The sequence below is a fragment of the Triturus cristatus genome, chromosome 5_1 (genome assembly GCF_964204655.1).
Source record: "Triturus cristatus chromosome 5_1, aTriCri1.1, whole genome shotgun sequence".
In the NCBI taxonomy this organism is placed as follows: Eukaryota; Metazoa; Chordata; class Amphibia; order Caudata; family Salamandridae; genus Triturus; species Triturus cristatus.
The window spans coordinates 263,962,350-263,985,143 of record NC_140587.1 but is presented as its reverse complement, the minus strand read 5'-3'; the positions used below and the strand labels follow the sequence as shown (position 1 = coordinate 263,985,143).

The window sequence follows — 22,794 nt, the reverse complement described above, 5'->3', positions numbered from 1 at the left end:
CTGGCGAGCATGCGTGCGAACAGTGCACCTGGGGCGGATGGCCTAATGGCTGCTTTTTATAAAAATTTCACGGATATCCTGCTTCCACACCTTTCGCAGCTCTTTGATGACATGTGCGCCACGGGCCACATGCCAAAGTCCATGAGTGAGGCTATACTTGTTGCTATCCCTAAGCCTGGTAAGCCTGCGGAGGAGTGTAGCTCCTACAGGCCGCTGTCACTACTAAATGTTGATACTAAGATCTTCGCGAAAATCTTGGCCACGCGCCTTGCGCTTTTGACACCAGAGCTGGTGGCTCCGGAGCAGGCGGGGTTCATGCCTGGCAGAAATTTAACCTACAACCTGCGAACGGTCTTTGGCACCATGCAGCACGTCCGCAGGGACACTAAAGCACTCGCGGTTTTCCTCGATATGGAGAAGGCGTTTGACTCAGTTGAATGGTCTTTTATGAGTCAGGTGTTAACTAAAATGGGCTTGGGCCCGGTGTTCCTGCGTATGATGGGGGTATTGTACTTGGCGCCCAGTGCGAGGATAAAGTTGGGGGGCCGCGTTACGGATGCTATCCGCATCTCTAGGGGAACACGTCAGGGCTTCCCACTGTCGCTGATACTATATGCCCTGGTGGCTGAACCGTTAGCTTGCGCCCTACGCGAGTACCACAGCCTTAGGGGGGTGAACTTCCCCACCTATAAAATAGTGGTGTCCACGTATGCAGATGACACCCTTCTGTATGTCCGGGACCCAGAGAATAATTTGGCTCCGGTGTTGAGAGAAGTGGTACACTTCGGGGCCCTCTCTGGCCTCCGGGTGAATTGGAATAAGTCCATTGCCTTTCCGCTTACCCCAACCACGACGCCCTTTGAGATGGAGTACCCGTTACAATGGTCGGACGAAGCGGTCAGATATCTGGGAATAAAGCTACATATCGATCCTGAAATATTACTGAGGGAAAACTATGGCAGAGCCATAGATAAGCTGGAGGACGATGTGGAGATTTGGATCGGCCTCCCTCTTTCGTTGGTGGGTAGGATATCGATCATGAAAATGGTAGTGCTCCCTCGCTTCCTCTTTCTGTTCACTAATATCCCTATGGTGCTGCCACGGGCTTTTTTCGAGAGGCTTCGTAAGTCTCTATTGAAACTAGCATGGGCGGGTAAACAGGCCTGAGTCAGCTGGCGGGTGCTCACATTACCTTACCACATGGGAGGACTTGGGGCGCCTGATTTGGAATTGTACTATCGGGTGGCGCAGGGGGCGCAAGCGCACAGCTGGACCATGGTGAGGAATCAGTCCCGTATCTAATACTGGAGAGATTGTTTGCTGACCCCCTCCCGCTCCCAGCGATTCTTTTTGAACCACCCGACCGTCGGACAGGTTATTTGTACTCCCTTAATTCCACGAGGCATGCATGGGACAGCATACTGCGGCACAAGGCTGGGGCACTGCTATACTCCCCGGAAATGCCGGTGGAATGGGCGCGAGGGCTATCTCCATGTAGGGACAAGGGAGTGGTGCGTGCCCTTCGGGAGCTTGGTTTACATACGATGGGAGACCTCTTCAGCGATGGTGGGACCAGGTGGATGCAGGGGCGGAAGCCCCGTCGCAGCTGCAGCATTTCCAATTTCATAGAGTGCGAGGAGCGTGGCGGCAGCAACTGGGGGACGACATGGCTGAACCCCCGGAGGTGCCGGAATTAACTTATATCATTAAACACAAATGTCCTCGTAGACTAATATCCCGACTCTACAAGATAACGATGGAGCAGTGTATACAATGGTACCCCAAGGCAAGGCTTGCCTGGCAACATGACCTGGGGATGGTGATAGACGACGCCATGTGGTTGTACTGCTGTGCTGGCACGCGTAGGATATCTCTGCATGGTAGGCACAGATTACTCCATTTCAAGTACATAAATAGAGTATATTATACACCGGACAGATTATACAGATACGGACTGCGTGAGGATGCTAGGTGCGAGAGATGCGGCCTCACCACGGCCGACTTTATTCACTTGGCATGGGAGTGCCCGGGGGTCTATAAGTTCTGGCAGGCGATTTTCCAAAAACTGGGAGGACTGCTGGGTCTGGAGTTTGATCCGGACCCGGCGGTAGCTCTGTAGGGCTACTCTAAGAAGCGGCCCAGAGCTGTTCGCAAAATGGTTGACATGGGGCTGTTGATAGCAAAGAGAAGGGTAGCAATGTGTTGGATTGGTTTGATTCAGTGAGCGAAAAAAAACTGCCTATCCCCAGTGGGGACTTGTAAACAAGATGTGGCATACTACTACTACAATAATTGGAAGAACTCAAGGTTGGCTTAACTTGCTGTACAGCGATGCCCGGCCTCCGGGATGTGGGATAAGCTGTTGGGCTACAGTGATGTGATGTGGTATACTAGCCGGCCTCAGGGTTGTAGGCGCAATATTATGTATGTCAGCTCGGGCTATATGGTAATAAAGAAATATAACAAAAAAAAAATGGGCCCCTGGAAGCTGCTAGCTTGAATTGTCAAATACAGCAATAATGAGGGTTCGGTGGGCCCTCCTCAGACCTCTTGGTCCCGGTGTCCCTGTACTTGCTACACACCACTTCAAGTCACTGGCGCTGGCTGGAGCGCAGTGACTGCTGTTTCTGCTCAAATTGTTGTGCCACCTTGGAGAACTCGGCTACATGTTCTTCAAACTCCTCTCCTCCGAGCCTTTTTTGGAACCCTCGACCCCTCCCCGATATCTCTTGTCAAGGTGTTCTCTCCCACCCCACACACACACACACCACACGGCACACACAGACACCAGAGGCACACACAAACTGCACAGAATCCCCCTTCACTCCCCCCCCCCCCCCCCCCCCCCCCCCCTCCTGGCCCTGGGAAGCTGGCCAGCTTCTCAAAGCTACAACGTGTCCCAGATCCATGTCTGACTAATTAGACCGGGTCTGATTTTATGTTTTTTTAAGAATTCTGGGACTTGTAGTCTTTTTGATATGAAATAAATCTGGACTACAAGTTCCAGAATTTTAAGAAAAAAACAGACTGGACTATAGTCCCCCGTGGGCCTAGGAAACTTGGGAGTTTCCTCACATCCATACACTTTAAGGCATGGGCTGCTACGTGAGTGGCTGGTGAGCTCCTGTCAGTATGCCGGCTCGATTGCTGTGTCCGTGGAGGGGTGTTCAATCCTCGGGTCGGCTCTTTGCTTTCGATTGTGTGCTTCAGAATTTCAGTTGGGTCCGAATCGGCACAAATCTCTCAACTAATTCAGTAAGCGCTAAGTATAACGCACTGCTCTCTGCACGTGCACCGGGGCCTGCACTGCTCTCTGCACGTGCACCGGGGCCTGCAGTGCTCCCCCACAGACACAGAGACTGCCTCAGGAGGAGAGAGGGGGTAGTATAGGGCGATAGAAAGTGAGAGCCATAGAGGACCGAGCCAGAGGAGAGAGAGATCGAGCAACAGAAGGGGTGGGAGGTGGGCTCGAGTGGGAAAAGAGAGTGACGCGGAAGACTAGCGGTAGGGAGTAAGTATATTGGAGGAGAAAGATAGATGGGGAGTTAGGTGGAGTGCGAAAACCTGCTGCTATAGAGATAGAGAAGGAGAGAACAAGAGCTACAGAGGGAAGAGAAACAATAAGTGGGAAAGGGCCACAGATGAGAGATGTGGATAGAAGCAGGCATGGTGAAAGGAGAGCTGGAGAAAGATACGCGAGAAACAGGAAGTAGGAGAAAGATGACAAATAGACGAAGTGTGTATGTGGACTCGCAATGCTGTGCAGTCCTGTGACGAAGAGCACTCCGGTCGAGATGGGACTAGACATGAAGTCTGTACCTTTGTTTGTAGTGTGCGTAAGGATAGTTGAGCAAGCGCTATATGTCGCCCGATTCTAAGCACTGCTTACTACAAATGACACTATTATTAAACCTATTGATACTCAGTTTTTCGACCTCGACAGAATGATTTGCTTTACCTATTTTCGAACTCAGGAGCAGCAACATAGTCGTGGTGTCACCAGGGCTTTAAGTGGAAGCTTTTTCAATATTCTATAAAAGCCATTGTTACTGCTTACTTATCTTATGCAACTAACAACCATTGACAAAGCCGATAGTCCTGAATAGTTGTAGGTACAATGTTACTTGTTGTATCATGTATCTGGATGCTTTGAAAGAAACAGCAAAATATAACTCGGGCGGCACACTATGCTAAGCACAGATTTTTAGCTTACGTGCCTTTAAGCCACGCCCTTAACTACATAGGCCGCGCCCCTTACTGCATAGGCCCCGCCCCCCCCCCCCCAGTTTTTTCATCCCACTTAAAGCCCTGCCCTTAGGGGCATATTGGAGCTGCGAGGTGTGGCAGATGGAGCCACACCAGATGGATGTGAGAAACATGAACTCCGGGCGCCTGTTCACGAGTCCTCCGCGCTCACGGAAGCTGCAGCGTGTGTCCCACAGCTCCGCTTTCTTTGAAGACTTTCTGGTCTAAGCGGCTATGAACTTAAAATGAGGGCCTGGCAAGTATCTCACATTAGGAAAGTGATATATATGTGTTCTGTTTCCAGCCCCAAGTTGAGCAGCTGCTGACATCTGGACGCCTTGGTCCAGGATGGCGCAACACAGTGTGGTGTGCCACTTATTCAAGGGGCTTGTTCCACACCACAATCGACACAGGCTGCGTCACAGCTCAAACAGGAGCATTATTAGTTAGTATCACTTTTGTTGCTAATGTAGGCAACTTCTGGACGATCTGAAGAGTTATCAGAGGCCGGGCACCTTACAATTTCGACTCAATAAAAGATGCACAAATTTTAATTTTCAAACAAGATGGCACTGCGTATTGAGTAGTTCCTTTCATTGGTGTCAGTCACAATAATCAAGTTACTCAATTGTTGGGGGTCATTGGAGTCCTAGCATATAATTTAGAGTGACATGGATAATACAAAGTGAGCTGTCATCTTGCTTATCCAGATAGTATTTCAACAAGCATTTGCAATGCAATAGGTCTCGCAATTATGCATGTTTAAGCTATTGGCATTGTAAATGACACTGCCTTTTATTTATGTTTTAAAAACAAAAACTAAAATAAAAGGCATTGTTATTTGCAATGTTAATAGCTCAAACTCGCGTAAATGCGAGACCTATTGCATTGCAAATGCTTGTTAAAAAGGGTGGTAGAAGCGATCCGGCGTGTTACAGGCCTATATCGCTAATTGATGCAACAGCAAAAGTATAGGGTAGGGTCCTTCTCATATGATTGGAAGAGTGGGCATCCTCCAAAGGTGTTTTGTTGAATACACAATTTAGTTTTAGGGGGGGGGGGGGGCTGGGCACGACTGAACAATGTCTCAACTTCTCCCTAATGGTCAGCAAGCACGTGATGTCCATGAAGAGCTCTATCCACTTGCCCTTTATGGACTTATCCAGTGCTATTAGCATTTCCTCATCAAGAAGGATGGGCGGGCAAACTTATGCCTTGCCCATGTGATAATCATTCTAGGCAAAGCATGTTGCACTTTTTTCTATTTTGCACATTATGTAAGTCGGTGAGAACCAGATTTTTGCTTCCATTATTAAGAAATATTCGTCCTTCCACATATATTGATGGTTTTAATTACTTGAATACATTGGCCTCCACTGATAACTGCGTCACAGTAGCAAACATTTCCATCATGATTAGAAAGCGTTATGAGTAAAATTGGCATAGGATCCTCAGGAGGTGATTTTGTTATTCCAATTGACTTTTTTAAATCGTGCTTTTTAATTGCTTTTGCTGAAATGTTATGAATTACAGTTTTTAATCTTTCTTTGTTGATGTCTTATGAACTGTGAATATTTTATTGTGAAACTTTTATGGTTCTCTGAGCCGAAATACATTTATTCTGGACTCCACTTTAAGTTTATTAATCGTGCTTGTCTGTGACCATGCTGAGGTTCAGAAGGAGAAAGAGCAATTAAGAGCCCTTTAAATTTTTGTTTTCCTTTTGCACATTTGATGTTAATCAAGTCAGAGGTCAAATGTTAGGCTATGCCCTACTAAAAATTGCTGTTTATTCTTTTAAACACGAGGTTGGTATTTACTTTTTTTTCTCTGACTGCAAAATCTGCGGATTTTGTAAAGTGAGTTATGCAGTAATCTTACTCGGTTCAGGCAGCTTGAAATGGGGCTGCACGATGTCGTTTTTTTCTAGGACACATCAAAACTATTACCTGTAAATGAAATGTACAAACATTTCAGAATTTATTAATAGTTAGGAAACCACAAATGTTGCACATTTTTTTAAAATTTGGAAGTGTGGTAGAAACAAAGATTTTAATAGAAACAAAACTAATCAATGCACTTAGTGATGCACGAATTAAATATTCGCTGAAATCTGCTTTCCACAGATTGTCGTTGGTGTAGTGCAAAGTTTTGTCAGTTATCATTAAAATTGTCTGTGCAAATGTAGTGTTCATTTCAGTGAAAAATGTGATACCTGTAAATTACAGTGTGCTACCACACCTTGCATTAATTAACAATATATTTGAGAGAGTGCTCCAAGATATACCACGAGACACATGCTACTACACCCTTGCGGAATACAGTTGCTGTACTTGCTCTTTGTTTAATGCATGGATTTCTTTTATTTTCTTTTTTTTTTTTTTACAATTCCTATGACTTCAGTGACATACTTTGCTGGATGCACCTCAACTTTGAAAATTGTTCCAATGTCGCAAGCTGATTGTGAAATGCAATTTGCATATTATTCCTTGCTGGCACACTTCTTTGCAGTGATCCTGTTTCTACGCATAGCTTGAGCAAAGCAGCGTTTTGGCATTTAAATAGCATTTGCTTAAATATCTGGGGCTCACTTCTCAGTTTTTAATTCAGTATGAAGTGTTAACACGCAAGTACCGAAGTAGACTAGTCTTCATTAATGAAGCATATTTAGAGATTACTGTATTGCCATCTGTAATTTACATCCCAACAGAACATTATAACAGATGTTAATAGACCCACTGAAATGATTGCAGGGACAAATTCAGGGATCATTTCACTAGACTCAAAAAATACAGTGATATCAATAACCAAAACAATAAAGGAAGTGCATTCATGGACATTATAAACTACAATTAGAGGAACTACCCAAGTCTCAACAAAGCAGGAGTTTAAAAGAGTTTTTTGATAGCACTTACTACCTTAACCGAGCCTGTTTCTAAGCATTTCTAATGTTTACAGAAAAGAGACTAAAGCAATAAGGAAGTTGTGAGGCCTAAGATTCTTCCTTTGCACACTTGATTTTATAAAGCTAGCAAACAGAGAAGGCTTACCTCAGGGTGTGGTATATTGATAGATAATACGATAGATCATAACACAGTGTTGTGAAATCTGTGTCTCTTCTGAGGCTAGTGGAATACTTTACATGGCAGTATGGAGTGAAACCCTCATAATACCTCCACGACTCTTAGTCCATACCATGTACATGCTTCACTCCACTTGCACCCACCTTTCACCCACCTCTCCCTTGGCCCACACACTGCTGGTATCAATGCGACCCTCCACCACACCACAGTCTAGTGTAGAATAGCTTATCAAGAAAAAGAAGGGCCCCTTCGAAACCAAAGGAGTAGGGCACTATAAAGTAAGTACAGAAGGGATCCTTTGGACCGAGAGTTAAATACAGACAGTAGTTTTGCCACAGCTGTCCTCACTCAATCCTACCAGTCACATGCATTCGTCCATACCGAGGAAGATTGAAAAATGTATAGTCAGAAAGTACATAAAACATGATTATGAATTTATAAAAATCTGACTTAACAGATAAGTTTATTAATTATTTAACATATAATCAAAAAAGGAGCATGATTAATAAACAAGAATAATCTACAGAGTATCTCATAATCAAAAACCCAAAAACAAAATTCATAAAAACCACATGCATGTGACTGGTAGGATTGAGTGAGGACAGCTGTAGTATAGAATAGAACAGTACAGTACAGTACGTAACAAGCATCTCTGTGCATGCAAGAGGGAAAATACGAATAAAACATCACATACAATGTACCCCAAATGTCCTAGTATATTTGAGCTCATCTAACCAAAAACCTAAGCAACTATCTGTGATTATTATTAGCTTAATGGTTCCCCATATGGCAACTACATTACCACATTGCCCCAGGAAATCTGAAAGGGGGAACAAGAGTAAAGAAAAAGAGTGAAAGAGGAAAATAGATTAAAGGAGGGGAAAGGAAGAACATAGGGGAAAAAACAGGTGATTGAGGGATCAAAGGAAATGTCAGAAGAGGGAGAAACCACATCCAACTATCATTCATGTACAAGTTGGCTAGCCCTAACTTTTGCCCATTTCAACCTCATGTGCATATATATGAGGGGAATCGAGCAGTAACACAGTAATAGCTCTTGAATTACAAAAATCGGAGTTCACCTATCCATTTGCTTAGCTTGTGACCTGCAAAAGTAAATGACCCCTTCTGTCTGCACAAAAACCTAAGCCCTGTCCTCCTTCACCATATTTACTTGGATATAATAGGAAAGGTTCCCCTCTGCTCCCCAAAGCCTGCAGTTCTAGTCGCAAAGTTTGGAGGTGCTTCTCTTTGGTCTGCATCACTGTACTAGGGCAAGAGAATTCTCATACCTTCCAAGTTCAAAGCACTGTTATAAACTGACACCTTGTTAGTAATGGGGTCATGAGTCCAGGTCCCGAGGGACCACCACCTTCATCTGGGGAGCGCACATGCCTAGCAAATCTGTGCACTTTCTTAATGAAGGTACTACCACAGTGCTCAGAAGGAGGCAGAGAGAAAAGGTGCTCATAAAAAAATAAATAGATCCATCTTTTCTGTCACTGTCTCACGAGCCAGTGCAGTGGGAAATCCAAAAACCCCTATGTTGGTATTTAGGTTTTAAGATTCCAATGTCTCGGTCTTCCTTCTACCCTCATTATTTGTCTAGTAACCACACCTTAAAACTCAGCCTGTGTCTTCAGGTTTTCTTCTTTTTGGATTCCAGTTAACTTTCAGTTTGCTGCATCTTCGCACCCATATCCTTCATTGTGGTCTCCATATCATTCGCTTTGGTCTCCACTCGTTTAAGTTTCACCTCACAGCCACAGATGCTTTTTCCACTTTACTCAAAAACTTTAGGGCAAAGTAGTTCAGATGCTTCCGACTTGGTAGACTCTTATGCATGGAGTATGTGTGTCTGAGAGTTGCTGAGATGTACACATGGAGTTGCCCTCCCAGACATCCCCTAGTTTAGAAATTCCAGTATTGTTCCAGGCTCGAAAGCCTTCCAACATTACCATGTGCCGTAGCCAATTCCTGCCCCATAGTGGAGTTTTGGCTGTTGGGCACCCCATGCCATTTCATCCATCTCCGTGTCCAGTGCCAACTTGATAGTGATGTCTTGAGTCGCAGGTGGGACGTCGACATAGGTGCAAGAGCCGTAGAGTAAGTCAGTTGCCAGTTTGTAAAGAGCCGGCCACTAATTATCACTATGTGGCTAGCCCAATGTCATGTCTGCTATCCCTAGGTTCCCATCATGGGGAGCAAGCGTGCACTTGTGATAAGAGATGCACGGCTGGCCTACCACCCAACTTCACTATTGCTGATTGTAGGGTGTTTGGAAAAAGTAGGTGGTATGTCAGAGGGGAAAGTTTGTAATGTATATAGTAGTTGTGAAAGGGATTTAAATAAGTTCCCTAGTGAAACCCTCCCAAATGTCTTTATCTCTATGTACCCGGGCTACCAAGGCTGCAATATTCGGGTCCCATGCTTGTTGTCTTTTAAGCATTACATGCATTCCGACATATTCAAAGTGCTGGTCCGCCCTTCGTAGCTCATTATTTGCCGTTATGTCTTCTTGTTCATTGGTCAGAGAGATATAGGGGAATTTGGTCCACTTGACAGTTAAGCTTGATGCGTATAGCATATGCAACAGCCGGGTTAAAGGTTTCAGGGCAGCTAATATATGTATCAGGATATTGCTGTCATAGAGTGACATTCTGACTTTGGAGAATCCATACCATCGGACTATGCTGAGCTGAGCATCATATCTGATCCACTTCGCCAGCTCTCGATGGCTATGGTGAAAAGGAGAGGTGACAAGGGGAAACTTTTTCTTGTTCCCCATTCAGTAGCAAAGATAGGGGAGACTTATCATGTCACTATGACCCTTGCCCCTGGTTTGGAATAAAGCACTGAGACATCTGTGAAAGATGGGCCCTAAGTTCATACAGTCAATAGGCGGAACATAAATCGATATTGGGCCGAGTCAAAGGTCTTTTCGAAGTCTGTAGACAATAAGGCCCTCTACTCTGTTGCCTTCACCGTCAGTGATAACTGTTGAACTTGGCCCTTTCTGCAGGGTCATCCCCAAACCTTTTGCTTTCACCCTTTTGTTCACCAGTGCTAAGCTGCTTGTGCTCTCTCCTTTAAACTTAGTAAAACTGCCTTACACCCAATTGGCACATTTAATTTACTTGTAAGTTCCTAGTAAAATAGTAATGCCTGTACTCAGAGCCTGTAAATTAAATGCTACTAGTGGACCTGCAGCGCTGATTATGCTACCCACTTAAGTAGCATTGCAAACATATCCCAGACCTGCCATTACAGCCCGTGTGTGCAGTAAACTGCCATTTAGACCTAACAAAGTAAACCTTTAGCCAGCCCTAAAATGTATGAACCCCAATGTACCCCAATATAGGCCTAGGTAGTTACACGATCCTTTACCTACATCTGTCCTTCCATTGTTCTACATACCGGGTCTGGCGCTGACCTTTTACCTTAATAGGTGCTACATGACTGTTGTGTGGCTTTCTCCGAAAATTAGCCTCATGTATTATGCATGAGGAGTCTCAGTATCACAGCAGGATTACCATCTTCTGCATAATAACTGTATAAGTGTTACCTCTATCGTCATTCTTGCCCGACATGCCCATAAGTACACTTTTAGGATGAACCCCTGAGGGTACCTTTCGGGTATATAAGCACTACATCTTCACTGGGCAAACCAGAGGAGAAAAAGACTTCCATGCTGACGCAAGATGCTGAGGTACTTGCACGCACACACTCCAGCACACAGTGGTCTGACATCCCTCGTGGGTTGTCCTTCTTGAGACCAAGACTGGGTCCTTCACTCTCCCACATGAGGTAATAGGGTTAACTTTATCCTAAGGGAATTATTGGCTTTACACCTACATACATGCTAGGTACACGTATTTACATCTAGTTAGGGTTGGCATAGTAGGAGTACGCATCATTACGGTCATGTATCTATATGACTACATATATTCATTGTTTTAGCACTCTGGTAGAATTCCACCTATTCTTTAGTCTGCTGGTGCTTATAACTGTATATATTTGTTTCTGTCTCATGGTTGTTGCAGCACACGTATTTTACACTAGAATGACGCTGGTTCAATGAATGCTTATTGAGAATGTCCCCACCGTTTATCCTGTGTATCTCTCTGAGATAAAGTGAGCAGAGTGACTAAGCGAAAAGTAGTGCACTGTATCCACGTTCCCTGAATGGTCAGGGTTGTCCTGTTCAATAGTTGCCAGAAGTTATTCGCTCCTTGGTAAGAGGGGCTAGTAGTGGCACTGTGAGCTAGCTGGACTAACAGACTAACATCCTTTGGGGGTGTCTAGAATCAGTCTGGACACCTATCCCTCAGTTTGTTTTCTAAACAAACAGATTCTATATAGATTTGTAGGAACTACACGACAAAACCTTCTTTTCTAATGCATAGAAGTCACACCTAGGGTAGGTCCTAAACCTCCATTAGGGCATGGTGCAGTGTATTTAAAATGTTAGACATGCAGTTTTAAGTTTTATATGTTCCGGTACTGCAAGACCTACGTCTCCCATAGGATAACATTGGGTTGCCTTATTACTTTTAATAAGTGCCAAATTCAATTGGGAGCATTTAGGAGTATCAAGTTTGGTGTCTGAAGATTTGTAATTCAAACCCCACTTTTATGGTAAGGTTGGATTTGAAGTCACAATTCGGAAAATACCACTTATATAAAGTTGGAATTTTTTGTTCTTACCGTTTGGTGCCTACAGCCTGGATCACATGACAAAGTGTGGCTGGTAGTTGGTCTTTCTGTATTACTTCCAGGCAGTAAGACGAAAGAGGATGCAGGATGGGCTATATCTAACTTGATGAGAGGGAGGAGTGGTCACCTACCACACTTGCATATCACCAAGGCTTTGCCCAGCGCACACTCAAATGGGGTTTTACACTAGTATTTTGCATCCCCAGACAAGCTGGGGCCAGGGCAGGGAGGCAGGAAATTCTAAAAACCTCTGAGGGTGATAATCTTTAGAACCTTCTACTTCTTGAAAGTGGGCACCGGGTATAATTAGTTGACCCTCAGACCCAACTCTCCAGTACACCTCTGGACCTGTGGAAGACACAGCTGGACTCTGTTACCTTACTGCCCTGCTGCCTGAGTGAAACGGAGTGGACCGTCAATGCAGGACCACCAGAGAGACTCCAAGGGTTGGTTGGATGACCTCCTTATCAGAGCCTCCGGGGCAGAAAAGTCTCCAACCATCTTGAACCCAGCACCTGGGCTCTGCTTGCTGTGAGTCTTGTCCCCCAAGTGGAGCCATCCCAGTCCTGGACCCTTGGAAATGGGCCTGAAGGTGCTCTACCAGCCCAACTGCGGTCCTGTGGCCAGAAGTGACACAGCTCCACTTTGGAACCTCCTCAGTGCGACGCATCTCAGATGCTGCACCTCACATCGCAGCCCCACAGCTTCTTCAGAACTGCCGCTGTGCAATGTATCCTTGACATGGGATCTCACAATGGCCTGCAACCAGGATTTAAGGTACTTTGTTCAGTGGGCCTAATTTGGTCCCTGTATCCAGCCCGCTCTCCACCTTGGTTGGCCTGAACATGTGACTTTGTCATAGTTGGTGCTTTGTACTTTTAGGCACTATTTTCACTCAGTTCTTTGAAATGTAATATCTCTGTAATATCTCTGGTTCTACTGATAGGATTCCGACTCATTTTGGTCTCAACTTATGTATTCCGTTTTACTCTATTTTTCTAGACTGGTGTGAGCTTTTCTTGTGTTGTGATTTTACCGTATACTGTTTGAAGTGCTGCATAAACACTTTACATATTGCCTCTAAGATCAGCCTGACTACTTTGTGCCAGTCTACCAGAAGATTAAGCACAGGTTAAGTTGGGGTTTGCTTGTGACTTCAGCCTGACAGGAATTTTGGTTTCTGTCTGAGTAGTGTTTAACTCCCCTCAACCAATGACCCAATGTCCACTAATGCATTGTTCAGGCATCTCAGGCAGTGGCGGATGCTGCGCTCCAGCATAAACCATTCTGATTTCGATGTACCAAGGTCCTGATAATCTTCACCAGCCTGTTGCCAAAACGTTTGCCAGAATGTTGGTCCCTACTTTAAGTAGGGAGATGAGCCTATACTACCCACACATACCTAGTGGGTTATGTGGCTCTGTATTAAACTGATTGTGGCCCCTCGCAGATCATGCAGCAGCATCCCACACACCAGGGTTTCATTGTACATGTCAAGTAATGGCACAACCAAGTATGATATGTATTTCTTAAAACTTTTGAGTGGTTATCCATTAGATCCAGGGGTTTTCCCTGATTGGAGCTTTGAGATAGCTTCCACAATTTCTTCATAAGTTAATGGTTCCTCCAAGCCCTGTCTGTGAGTGCCTGTGAGTCTGGGCACAATCAGGTATTCGACGAACGAATGGGCCTGCTCAGCCATTGGCTGAGGCTGCTCTGCATAAAATCTCATGTACTAGGTTGCACATTATTGCTCTAATTGATGAGTAGCTGTGAATATTTGATTAGTGCTTGTGGTAATGCTTGGGACCAGTCAGAGATCTTGCTCCCTATTTGCTAGTCAATGTAGTAGTTTCACAGCCTTTTCTCCGTCTTATACTGTGCCCTCGCAATAGCTAAGAAAGCAGAGTCTCACAGCTTCTGTCAGTGCCCCATCCTCTTCGTCTCTATACTTTGCCTTTTGTGGTCAACTGGGGACACCACCGTCTCCTGAATATACCCCTTTCTAGACGTGTTATTTCTCTGTGTCTTTGGCGTCTGGCTGCTGTCTTGTAGGGGACTGTCTGCTCCATAAGGAGCACCTTTAATGCCTCCCAGAGTATGGTAGGGGAGACTACTGTTCCCTTGTTTGTGTCTAAATAATAAGTAATTAGCTACCAGAACAAGTCTTCAAGGGGTTCACCTAAGAGCCACCAGGCGCATAATCGCCATTGTCCGGTCTGTCGTCTTATGGGTAACGTTAGTGTTACTATGATCGCCCACTTGGTAGACTAGAGCCCTCTGCTTCCTAGGGCAACATGTAACTCAGCGTAAAGGGCCCCCTTTCCAATGGCTTGTTAAAAATTAACTTGCTAGGCCCTCTGCTCATGTGAGCAAACATCAGGAACAATCTACAGATCTCAGAAAGCATTGGCTGTTATATATGCTGTAAGTTATATTATACTAGGTAGCTACCCTACTTCAAAATTCATAGGAGTTCGAAATATCAAGCTCTCGAAATCAAATCTAAGCTTTACCTCCGATAACTAAATATAATGTTATGTCTATTTGTATAGTGCTCTAATCACCCCTGAGGGTATCTAGGTACTTTCGCAGGTGGGTCCATGGCTGCCTCCTAGAAGAGCCAAGTCTTCAGCTTCTGTGTAACAAAACCTCTTGAGATCCACTCATGGCACACCACCCTGGAATCCCCTGGTTATATAGTTTTAAAAAATGTCTGTAGTTCATAGGTTTGCATGAGTGAAAACACAGCACGGCCCCAAATACTGCAGCTACCCCAATTGCTTATCTCTCAATGTAGCACTTTAGGGCCATTTTGTGTCGTAATCTTGTGGCACACCCACACAAGTGGGGTACCGTTCTTATTGGGGAACAAGTGAGAACTCAAGGTGGTAGAAATGACGTCTCCCTGCAAATTCCAGAACTTTACTTCACAGAAATGTGCGGAAAATGTTTTTTTGGGGTCATTTGAGGTTTGCAAGGGAGTCTGGGTAAAATTACCTAGTTCGGGGTGCCAGATAGCCTGGCTGTAATATGGACACCCCCCTAGTGAGGCTCCTCGGACCGAAGCATTAATCTGTGGTGTCAGGACGTATATGAGCAACATGATAGGAGGTGGCCATGCTTATTGTTTCCCCAGCTGGTGGCTCCCGCGGAATTCTGCGTGGCCGGGCCTTCTTGGACATGCTGGGCCCAGACCATGCAATTGGAGCGGCCTTGCTGATCAGCGCCTCCTGTTGTACCCTGGGCGTTTGTAGCGGATGTGAGAAAAATGTTTTTGGTCAAAGTTTGAGTTTTGCAAGGGCTTCGGGGAAACAAAACTGGTGAGAACCTGGATTTCTGTGGTGGTCTGCTTTTCAAAAATGTGCACGTTTGCTAGGCTTCCCTTGGTGCCAGCTGAGCTAGGTCCCAAAATCTACATCTAACCATCCTATAAAAAAATGGTCAGTTTTCTGTGGAAAAATATGATGTGTCCATGTTGCGTTTTGGGCCCATTCTTCCCGCAGGCACTAGGCCTACCCACACAAGTGAGGTACCATTTTTATCGGAAGACATGTGGAAGCATAGAATAATAGAACATTTGTTATTACCAATTGGATTTTGTTGCATTTGTGCCTTCCAAATATAAGCCAGTGTGCATGAAAGAAGACATTTTGAAAAATACCCTCTAAATCGTATGCTAGTATGGGTACTCACAAATTCAGATATGTACAAATACCCTCTGCTTCTAAACTTCACATCTTGTGCCCATTTCAGAAATACATAGGTTTCCTTGATACCCATTTTTCACTCTACGTATTTCACCATATAGAATGGTCTGTACTTGTTCACAATGAAACGCCATTGTAGGGTGCAGCTCAGATGTTGTCTCTGGGTACCTTGGGTTCTTGGAGAACATTGTAAAAGCATATGCGTTCTAAAAACATGCATGGTGAAAAATGTATGGTAAAGGTACAACTTGGTAAAATCCTTGTTGTAAAGGCTGTTTAGCATCAACATTTTGTTTTTGTATGGGCCTGTGTAAAAGTCGCAATTAAGAACCAAAAACTCTAGGTTTCATTGCCAATAGCTTCAGTACTTTATTACCGTTCCATGTGCCCACCCATACCTTTTTGCAAGGAAAGGCCTATATATGAATCAATGCCTGTTGGGGCGCGGAACTGCAAAACGTGAGGAACTCGAGTCCTCGAAGCCAAGTATTATGTGCCTTAGTTTTCGAGTGCAGTAGCACGGGCTCTTTTTTTTTTTTTTTAACACAGATATTATTTAGCTTTTCAGTTTGGATGAGGTTCACAGTACATTCCATCATGCATGTATGAGGCAATCAGTAACATACATATACTACGCACTAGGGGGCCGATTAGGACACTAGCGGGACGGGTACCGGCCACCAGTGGTGCGGTGGTCCCGCACCTGCAATTAGGATGCCACCGCCACCGTGGCGGTGGCATCCTCCATTCCCAGCACACTACCTCACCAAAGACCCCACCACTGCCAAACTCATCTTCCAGAAAGGAATGCAAGACGTCGCAGTCTGGATGACCAACAACTGCCTGAAGCTCAACGCCGAGAAGACAGAAGTCCTCGTCCTCGGTACCACCCCTTCTGCATGGGACAGCACCTGGTGGCCGACCGCCCTCGGAAGCCCACCTACCCCCTCAGACCACGCCAAGAACCTCAGCATCGTACTCGAATCATCACTCACCATGAACGGACAGGTCAGTGCCGTCACCTCCAGCTGCTTCAACACCCTCTGCATCCTCCGCAAGTCCTTCAAGTGGATCTCCCCTGAGTCAAGGAAGACAGTCACCCACGCACTCATCACCAGCAGACTGGACTATGGAAATGCACTCTACGCTGACATCAACAAGTCCCTACTCCGCAAACTCCAGACAATACAGAACACCGCCGCCAGACTCGTCCTCGGCATCCCCCGACACGAACACATCAGTCAACACCTACGGTCTCCACTGGCTCCCCGTGGAGAAAAGAGTCACTTTCAAAATCCTCACTCACGCCTACAAATGCCTACACAACAACGGACCCAAATACCTCAACGACAGAATCAACTTCCACGTACCCAAAAGAAACCTCCGATCTTCCAATCTCACACTGGCCGAAACCCCGCGCATCCACAGAGCCAGAGCAGGCGGAAGACCCTTTTCTCACATTGCAGCCAAGACCTGGAACACTACCGGCAGACATCAGACACGCCCCCTCCCTGAACACCTTCAGGAAGACCCTCAAGACCTGGCTCTTCGTCTAAAAAGATCTGCGGACCCCCCCCCTCCCCTCAGCACCTTGAGACCCTCACGGGTGAATAGCGTGCTTACAATTCCCTGATTGATTGAGTGTCCAGAGGGGCCACCAAGTCTGTAGCCTGTGCATCAGTAATGGTGGGGAGCTTCACTGACTCTAGGAATGTTGCCGTTGCTCCCGTCATATCACGAGTGGGGGCGGCGTAAAGGGCTGCATAGTAATCGTGAAATGTTTTATTAATTTCTACCTGCATAGTGATCAAGGTATGGCAGCTATCATGTATGGCCATAATAGGTGTAGGGGTGGGTTGAGACCTAATCAACCTATAATCAAACAACAAAAGAGTGTCTCCGCATGCAAAAGTGGGAAGAAGTCACTCAAGGTGAAAGAATGGAACCCTCACTCACCGACCTAGTCGGTGACATGCTTCATCATGGGGTCCCCACCAGGAATACGACGTGTATTCCTGGTGTGCTACAACGCTTTTAATATAGCGGAGCAGATTGTATCTTATAACCTCAGGTGAGGAACAGGGTGATTTAAAATGGGGCCTTTTCTCAATCCCAAGAAAAGTTTTTAATGGTAGGTAAGGAATGGCACCAATTAAAATGAAGTGAAATGGATGTCGCTAACTGGTAATTAGTTGACCAGATACGTCCAGAAAAAATGCGGTCAACATGTTTCAGCTTCCATGATGATGTTGTCGAAGCTTTCGTCAGGACCAGATAACACCATGGCGGTATAAGCACGCTAAGGCTTACCCTAACCTCTGGTGTAATTCTTATCTATTGCAACTCACGGTTTACGTGTGAACTTTCAGGGATTTCCCAAAAGCAAAATGATTTATCACAGCGAAAAAGGTTGCGCTCCTTAGAAACTGCAGGGTCGTGGAAACCGTAATGCAAATTTAGCTTCAGTTCAACCGCCAGCCGAAACACCTACTTGGTCCCTACAGGGCTGTAGGGACCCTCAAGACCTGGCTCTTCGTCTAAAAAGATCTGCGGACCCCCCCCCCCCCGTCCCCCCAGCACCTTGAGACCCTCACGGGTGAATAGGAACCTCACAGGGCTGTAGGGACCAAGTAGGTGTTCGGCTGGCGGTTGAACTGAAGCAAAATTTGCATTACGGTTCCCACCACCCTGCAGTTTCTAAGGAGCGCAACCTTTTTCGCTGTGATAAATCATTTTGCTTCTGGGAAATCCCTGAAGGTTCACACGTAAACCGTGAGTTGCAATAGATAAAAATTACACCAGAGGTTAGGGTAAGCCTTAGCGTGCTTATACCGCCATGGTGTTATCTGGTCCTGACGAAAGCTTCGACAACATCATCATGGAAGCTGAAACATGTTGACCGCATTTTTTCAGGATGTATCTGGTCAACTAATTACCAGTTAGCGACATCAATTTCACTTCATTTTAATTGGTGCCATTCCTTACCTACCATTAAAAACTTTTCTTGGGATTGAGAAAACGCCCCATTTTAAATCACCCTGTTCCTCACCTGAGGTTATAAGATACAATCTGCTCCGCTATATTAAAAGCGTTGTAGCACACCAGGAATACACGTCGTATTCCTGGTGGGGACCCCATGATGAAGCATGTCACTGACTAGGTCGGTGAGTGAGGGTTCCATTCTTTCACCTTGAGTGACTTCTTCCCACTTTTGCATGCGGAGACACTCTTTTGTTGTTTGATTATAGATAGTTAGGGGGACTAAGAGTGGTTCTTCGCTGATGCCCTTGCCCTCTCTCTGTTTTTGTTTTGTAATAAGCCTAATCAACCTAGCCAGTAATGTGCCTGACCTATCCGCCTCTGCATGAGTGCGCAGTATGTACACACGCAGATCTATCACACGTGAGTGTTCCAACAGCTCGGCATAATTAATCCTAGCTTCTTGGAGGTCTGGCCTTCTCACCACATCTGACTGGGCCGCTACCTCCAGCGTTCGTAACAAGGCTTCCTGGTCCGTAAGATCCCTGATCACCTCCCGCCTGACCCCCACCAGGGTTCCCATAGAAACTCCCCCGACTGTCACTTTAAATGCCTCCCATTCAACAGCCCTGGATGTTGCCGTGCCCTTGTTTTCAGTAAAATATGTAGTGATGGCACTGGTTAACTTATCACGGATCACTGAGTCTTCAAGTTGTAATCGTTGGAAGCGCCATGTGGGGATTGGCGTGGGGGTCCGAACTCAATGAAGTACCAACTCCAACGGGTTGTGGTTCGAGATAGTTTTTCCCAGATAGGTGCTGCGCACAACAGTGGGGAACAAGTCTGGGGTGTATAGAAAATGATCAAGGCGTGTATGCCGGGAGTGTGTGTAGTAATAGAAAGAATATTAACGCAGATCAACGTGCTGAAATCTCCATATATCCAGTAATCCCCATCCCCTTGCCCAGTTAGTCAAGGTAGTGGCCTGCACAGCAGCAGCTACATTAGCTAAGGGAGGGTGCGAGCGGTCCAAGTGAATATCAAACACTGCGTTAAAGTCCCCCCCCCCCCCAGTATCCATGGATACTACGTCCAGTCCGAAAGTGCGTGTGAGAGGCGAGAAAGGAAGGCGCCATGGTCAGTGTTAGGTGCGTAGATTGGTCCCAAGACCACTGATGCACCATCCAACGTCCCCTGCAAGAGTACACATCTCCCTTGGTCATCGATCCTGCTGTCAGTCAATGAGAAGGGAACTTCCTCTCGTAGCAAGATTGCCGCCCCCGCGGGAAGGCAGAGTGTTCAGTACCATAGAACTGACCCCTCCATCGTCTCTGCACCTTGCTAAGCTTAGAAGAAATCAAGTGTGTTTCTTGTAGGTATACTATTTGTGCCCGGCGGCGATGCAGCTGGGTCACTATCCTATGTCGTTTTTGTATCGAACCCATCTCCTGTATATTCCAGGAGATGATATTGTATGATTTCGCTACAGATATGACATCAAGAATATACACTCCAACCTCCACCCCACCCCCCCTCCCCGCCCCCTCCCTCCATTACCCTCCAGGTAGCACTGGCTCTTAACTCTCGATGTAAAGTTGCTTCTATAACATTCCGACTTCTGGTTTGATAAGTTACATGTTAAATGCCTTTGAACTGGAACTGATTTGGTCTAGATTTGAGAGGAGCACATAGGTGCTGCTACCTGATGGGTTTATTGTTAAAATGTCCTTTATCGCATGGGCTGTTTGTTAGCATTTTAGGAAAGAAGAGCAGCCTATTTTCCATACTTTACTGGTCTTATGATTTTCCATTTAGGGCTGACTCGCAGCAGAATGAGCTGTAAGTGCCTTTTATCACAAGGGGTATAAAGTCTGATTGATCCCTTTTGAATCAAAAGGCTCCCTGTGATATTTTATTGCAAACATATGCACATACAAATGAAAGTTCATTTGTTCTGTGCTCTTGGTCACATTGACAAATAATCCCCCATTTCGCAGAAGACTGCTTTCTATACTGCTGTCACTTAGAAGTGCAATTTCCTGTAAAAGAAGTCTTTTAACAGCGTTGACAAATATTGATTTACTAACCATCTCTTTTGTGAATTTGAATTTTATAGGAGTGTGCGGCTGCTGTGGTGCTTTGCGCCCTCGTTACAAACGTTTAGTGGACAACATCTACCCAGAAGATCCAAAAGTGAGTTGAAATGTCTTCCATTTAAACATTTATGTATCGTTTGTGTTGATTTCACTGCTGCCTTCTAACAGCTGTCAATGTGCAGGTTGAAATGGAAATATAGAAATTTAGGTTGAAATGGAAATATAGAAATGTAGGTACTTACTAACCTACGCACTTGTTTACTACTGAGAAATGCCGGCACTCTCCCATTAACACTATTGGGCCTCTGCAGAGAAGTGCAGGTACGCTCCCTTTCAAATTAAAGAAGTGCTAGTTGTCATTACCCGACAGTGGCCAATTTAAAACACTGAACCAGACCCCTTCCTTAACAATGTGAATCTCCAAAGGAGCAGAGGGCAGATCCTATGCAAAGCCTTCAGCTTTTATCATTGGAGAGTGTTGCACTGTGGTCGAGGGGCCTTGTCACTGAGGGACAGGAACTGTTGCTGTGGTTTCATAGTGGAATGGGAACCACCTTGTCTTGCCTATTACCAGATATGCTTGATTTATACTCAAGTTTTTCCAAAGCTGGACTCCCATATCATGATTATCCTACCTCTATAGGCCTTTTTGGGTGAATGTGGCATGTGTGAGCAGGTTTGCGTTTTTAAAGTTTTACCTGGATGTATAGTTGGCAAGTAACGTCTGAAAATGTTTTGGCCCATGACTGCCCGTAGTTTGAAGACCGTGCAGAGAAATATGAACTTTAATTTCTGTATCACCAAAAGCCAGGACATGTCTTTAAAAGTAATATGACCCAATTTTTCTTGTAAGTGTTTTAAGTAATACCTGGGTGTTTAGTTTTGCAGTAGCTGCAGTTTCAGAAGCTCAGTTTTTTGGGACAGTAATTAAAATCCCCCATTTTGTAGAAGATCAATTGAATACCGTTCAATTGAACAGCGTGTGCTAGAGCTCAACTAATAGACAGATCCTTCTCACCAGCAATTTTCTGTTTTAAACCACCAGTTTTGTAATAATCCATACTACGTGCATTTAAAAAAATAATTAATAACCGCTTAGGTTCAGATTGGGTTGTGTCCAAGTTCGTCAGGCAAAGTAAATGCAAGGTTATCATTAGTACTGCGTTTTCTGACATCAGTCAAACTGTGTTATTTAAAATAAAGTTAAGTATGTCTGTCATATCCTCCACTTCTTAACTCGCTGAACTTCATAAGTAACGTTGTTGTGCCCCTGCAACACAGATCTTGGTTTCTTTTTCTAGAAGTATGTTTAGGTCTTGTAAATGTATGCATATTTTTCTCCTGCAAGGCCAAATATCCAGCGCTTACTCTCCATACTCTGTCTGGTTGACTTTTTTTCCCCCCCTTAATAATGATGGTATTTTTTAGACCAGACTTGCTTTCTTGGGGTAGGAAAATAGTATTAAAATGTATTACAGATGGATATTTCCAACCACAGGTTCCTCACCATTAGAATGTCTCTAGGGGTCTGACTGACTCCAGGGAATTCTTCAGCAGTGCTCCAGTTCTCTGACTGCTGGCGCCATGTGGACCTACTGTACTGCCCAGGAAGTGATTTATTGAGCCACATATTGCAACCGCATAGAAGTGCCTCCACGCAGCATTGACATCAGCTTCTTAATCATTATCCTTCTGTATCTTTACATGGAGCATTTGAACAAATTGTAGGCGAGAACTTGCTAAATCCTAACTTTGAAACTTAATATGATGGTAAGGATCCACTTCACAGAACGAGGACATGTAGTGAGGAATCTGCAGTTAGATAGCGTATCCACAAGAAATGGCGTTAGCAAAAGATCAGTAACTTGTTCTTCAGCTAAATACTTTTAACTGTAAATTCCTCACAATTAGAATAGATACCACAACAGTACCTCCTGGAAAAAGTGGAGGGTCTGCCGAGTGAAC

General features: G+C 45.1%; 1 protein-coding gene across 3 annotated transcripts in view; it reads left to right on the top strand.

Moving 5' to 3' along the window:
- EFR3A (EFR3 homolog A) overlaps positions 1–22,794 on the top strand; it is a 1,080,015-nt gene that overhangs the window by 290,282 nt on the left and 766,939 nt on the right. For all 3 annotated transcript variants that reach the window (XM_085604916.1, XM_085604915.1, XM_085604914.1), the window contains one exon: positions 20,850–20,926. In XM_085604916.1, the coding sequence (XP_085461042.1) occupies positions 20,850–20,926 (77 nt within the window). The remainder of the gene's footprint in view (positions 1–20,849; positions 20,927–22,794) is intronic.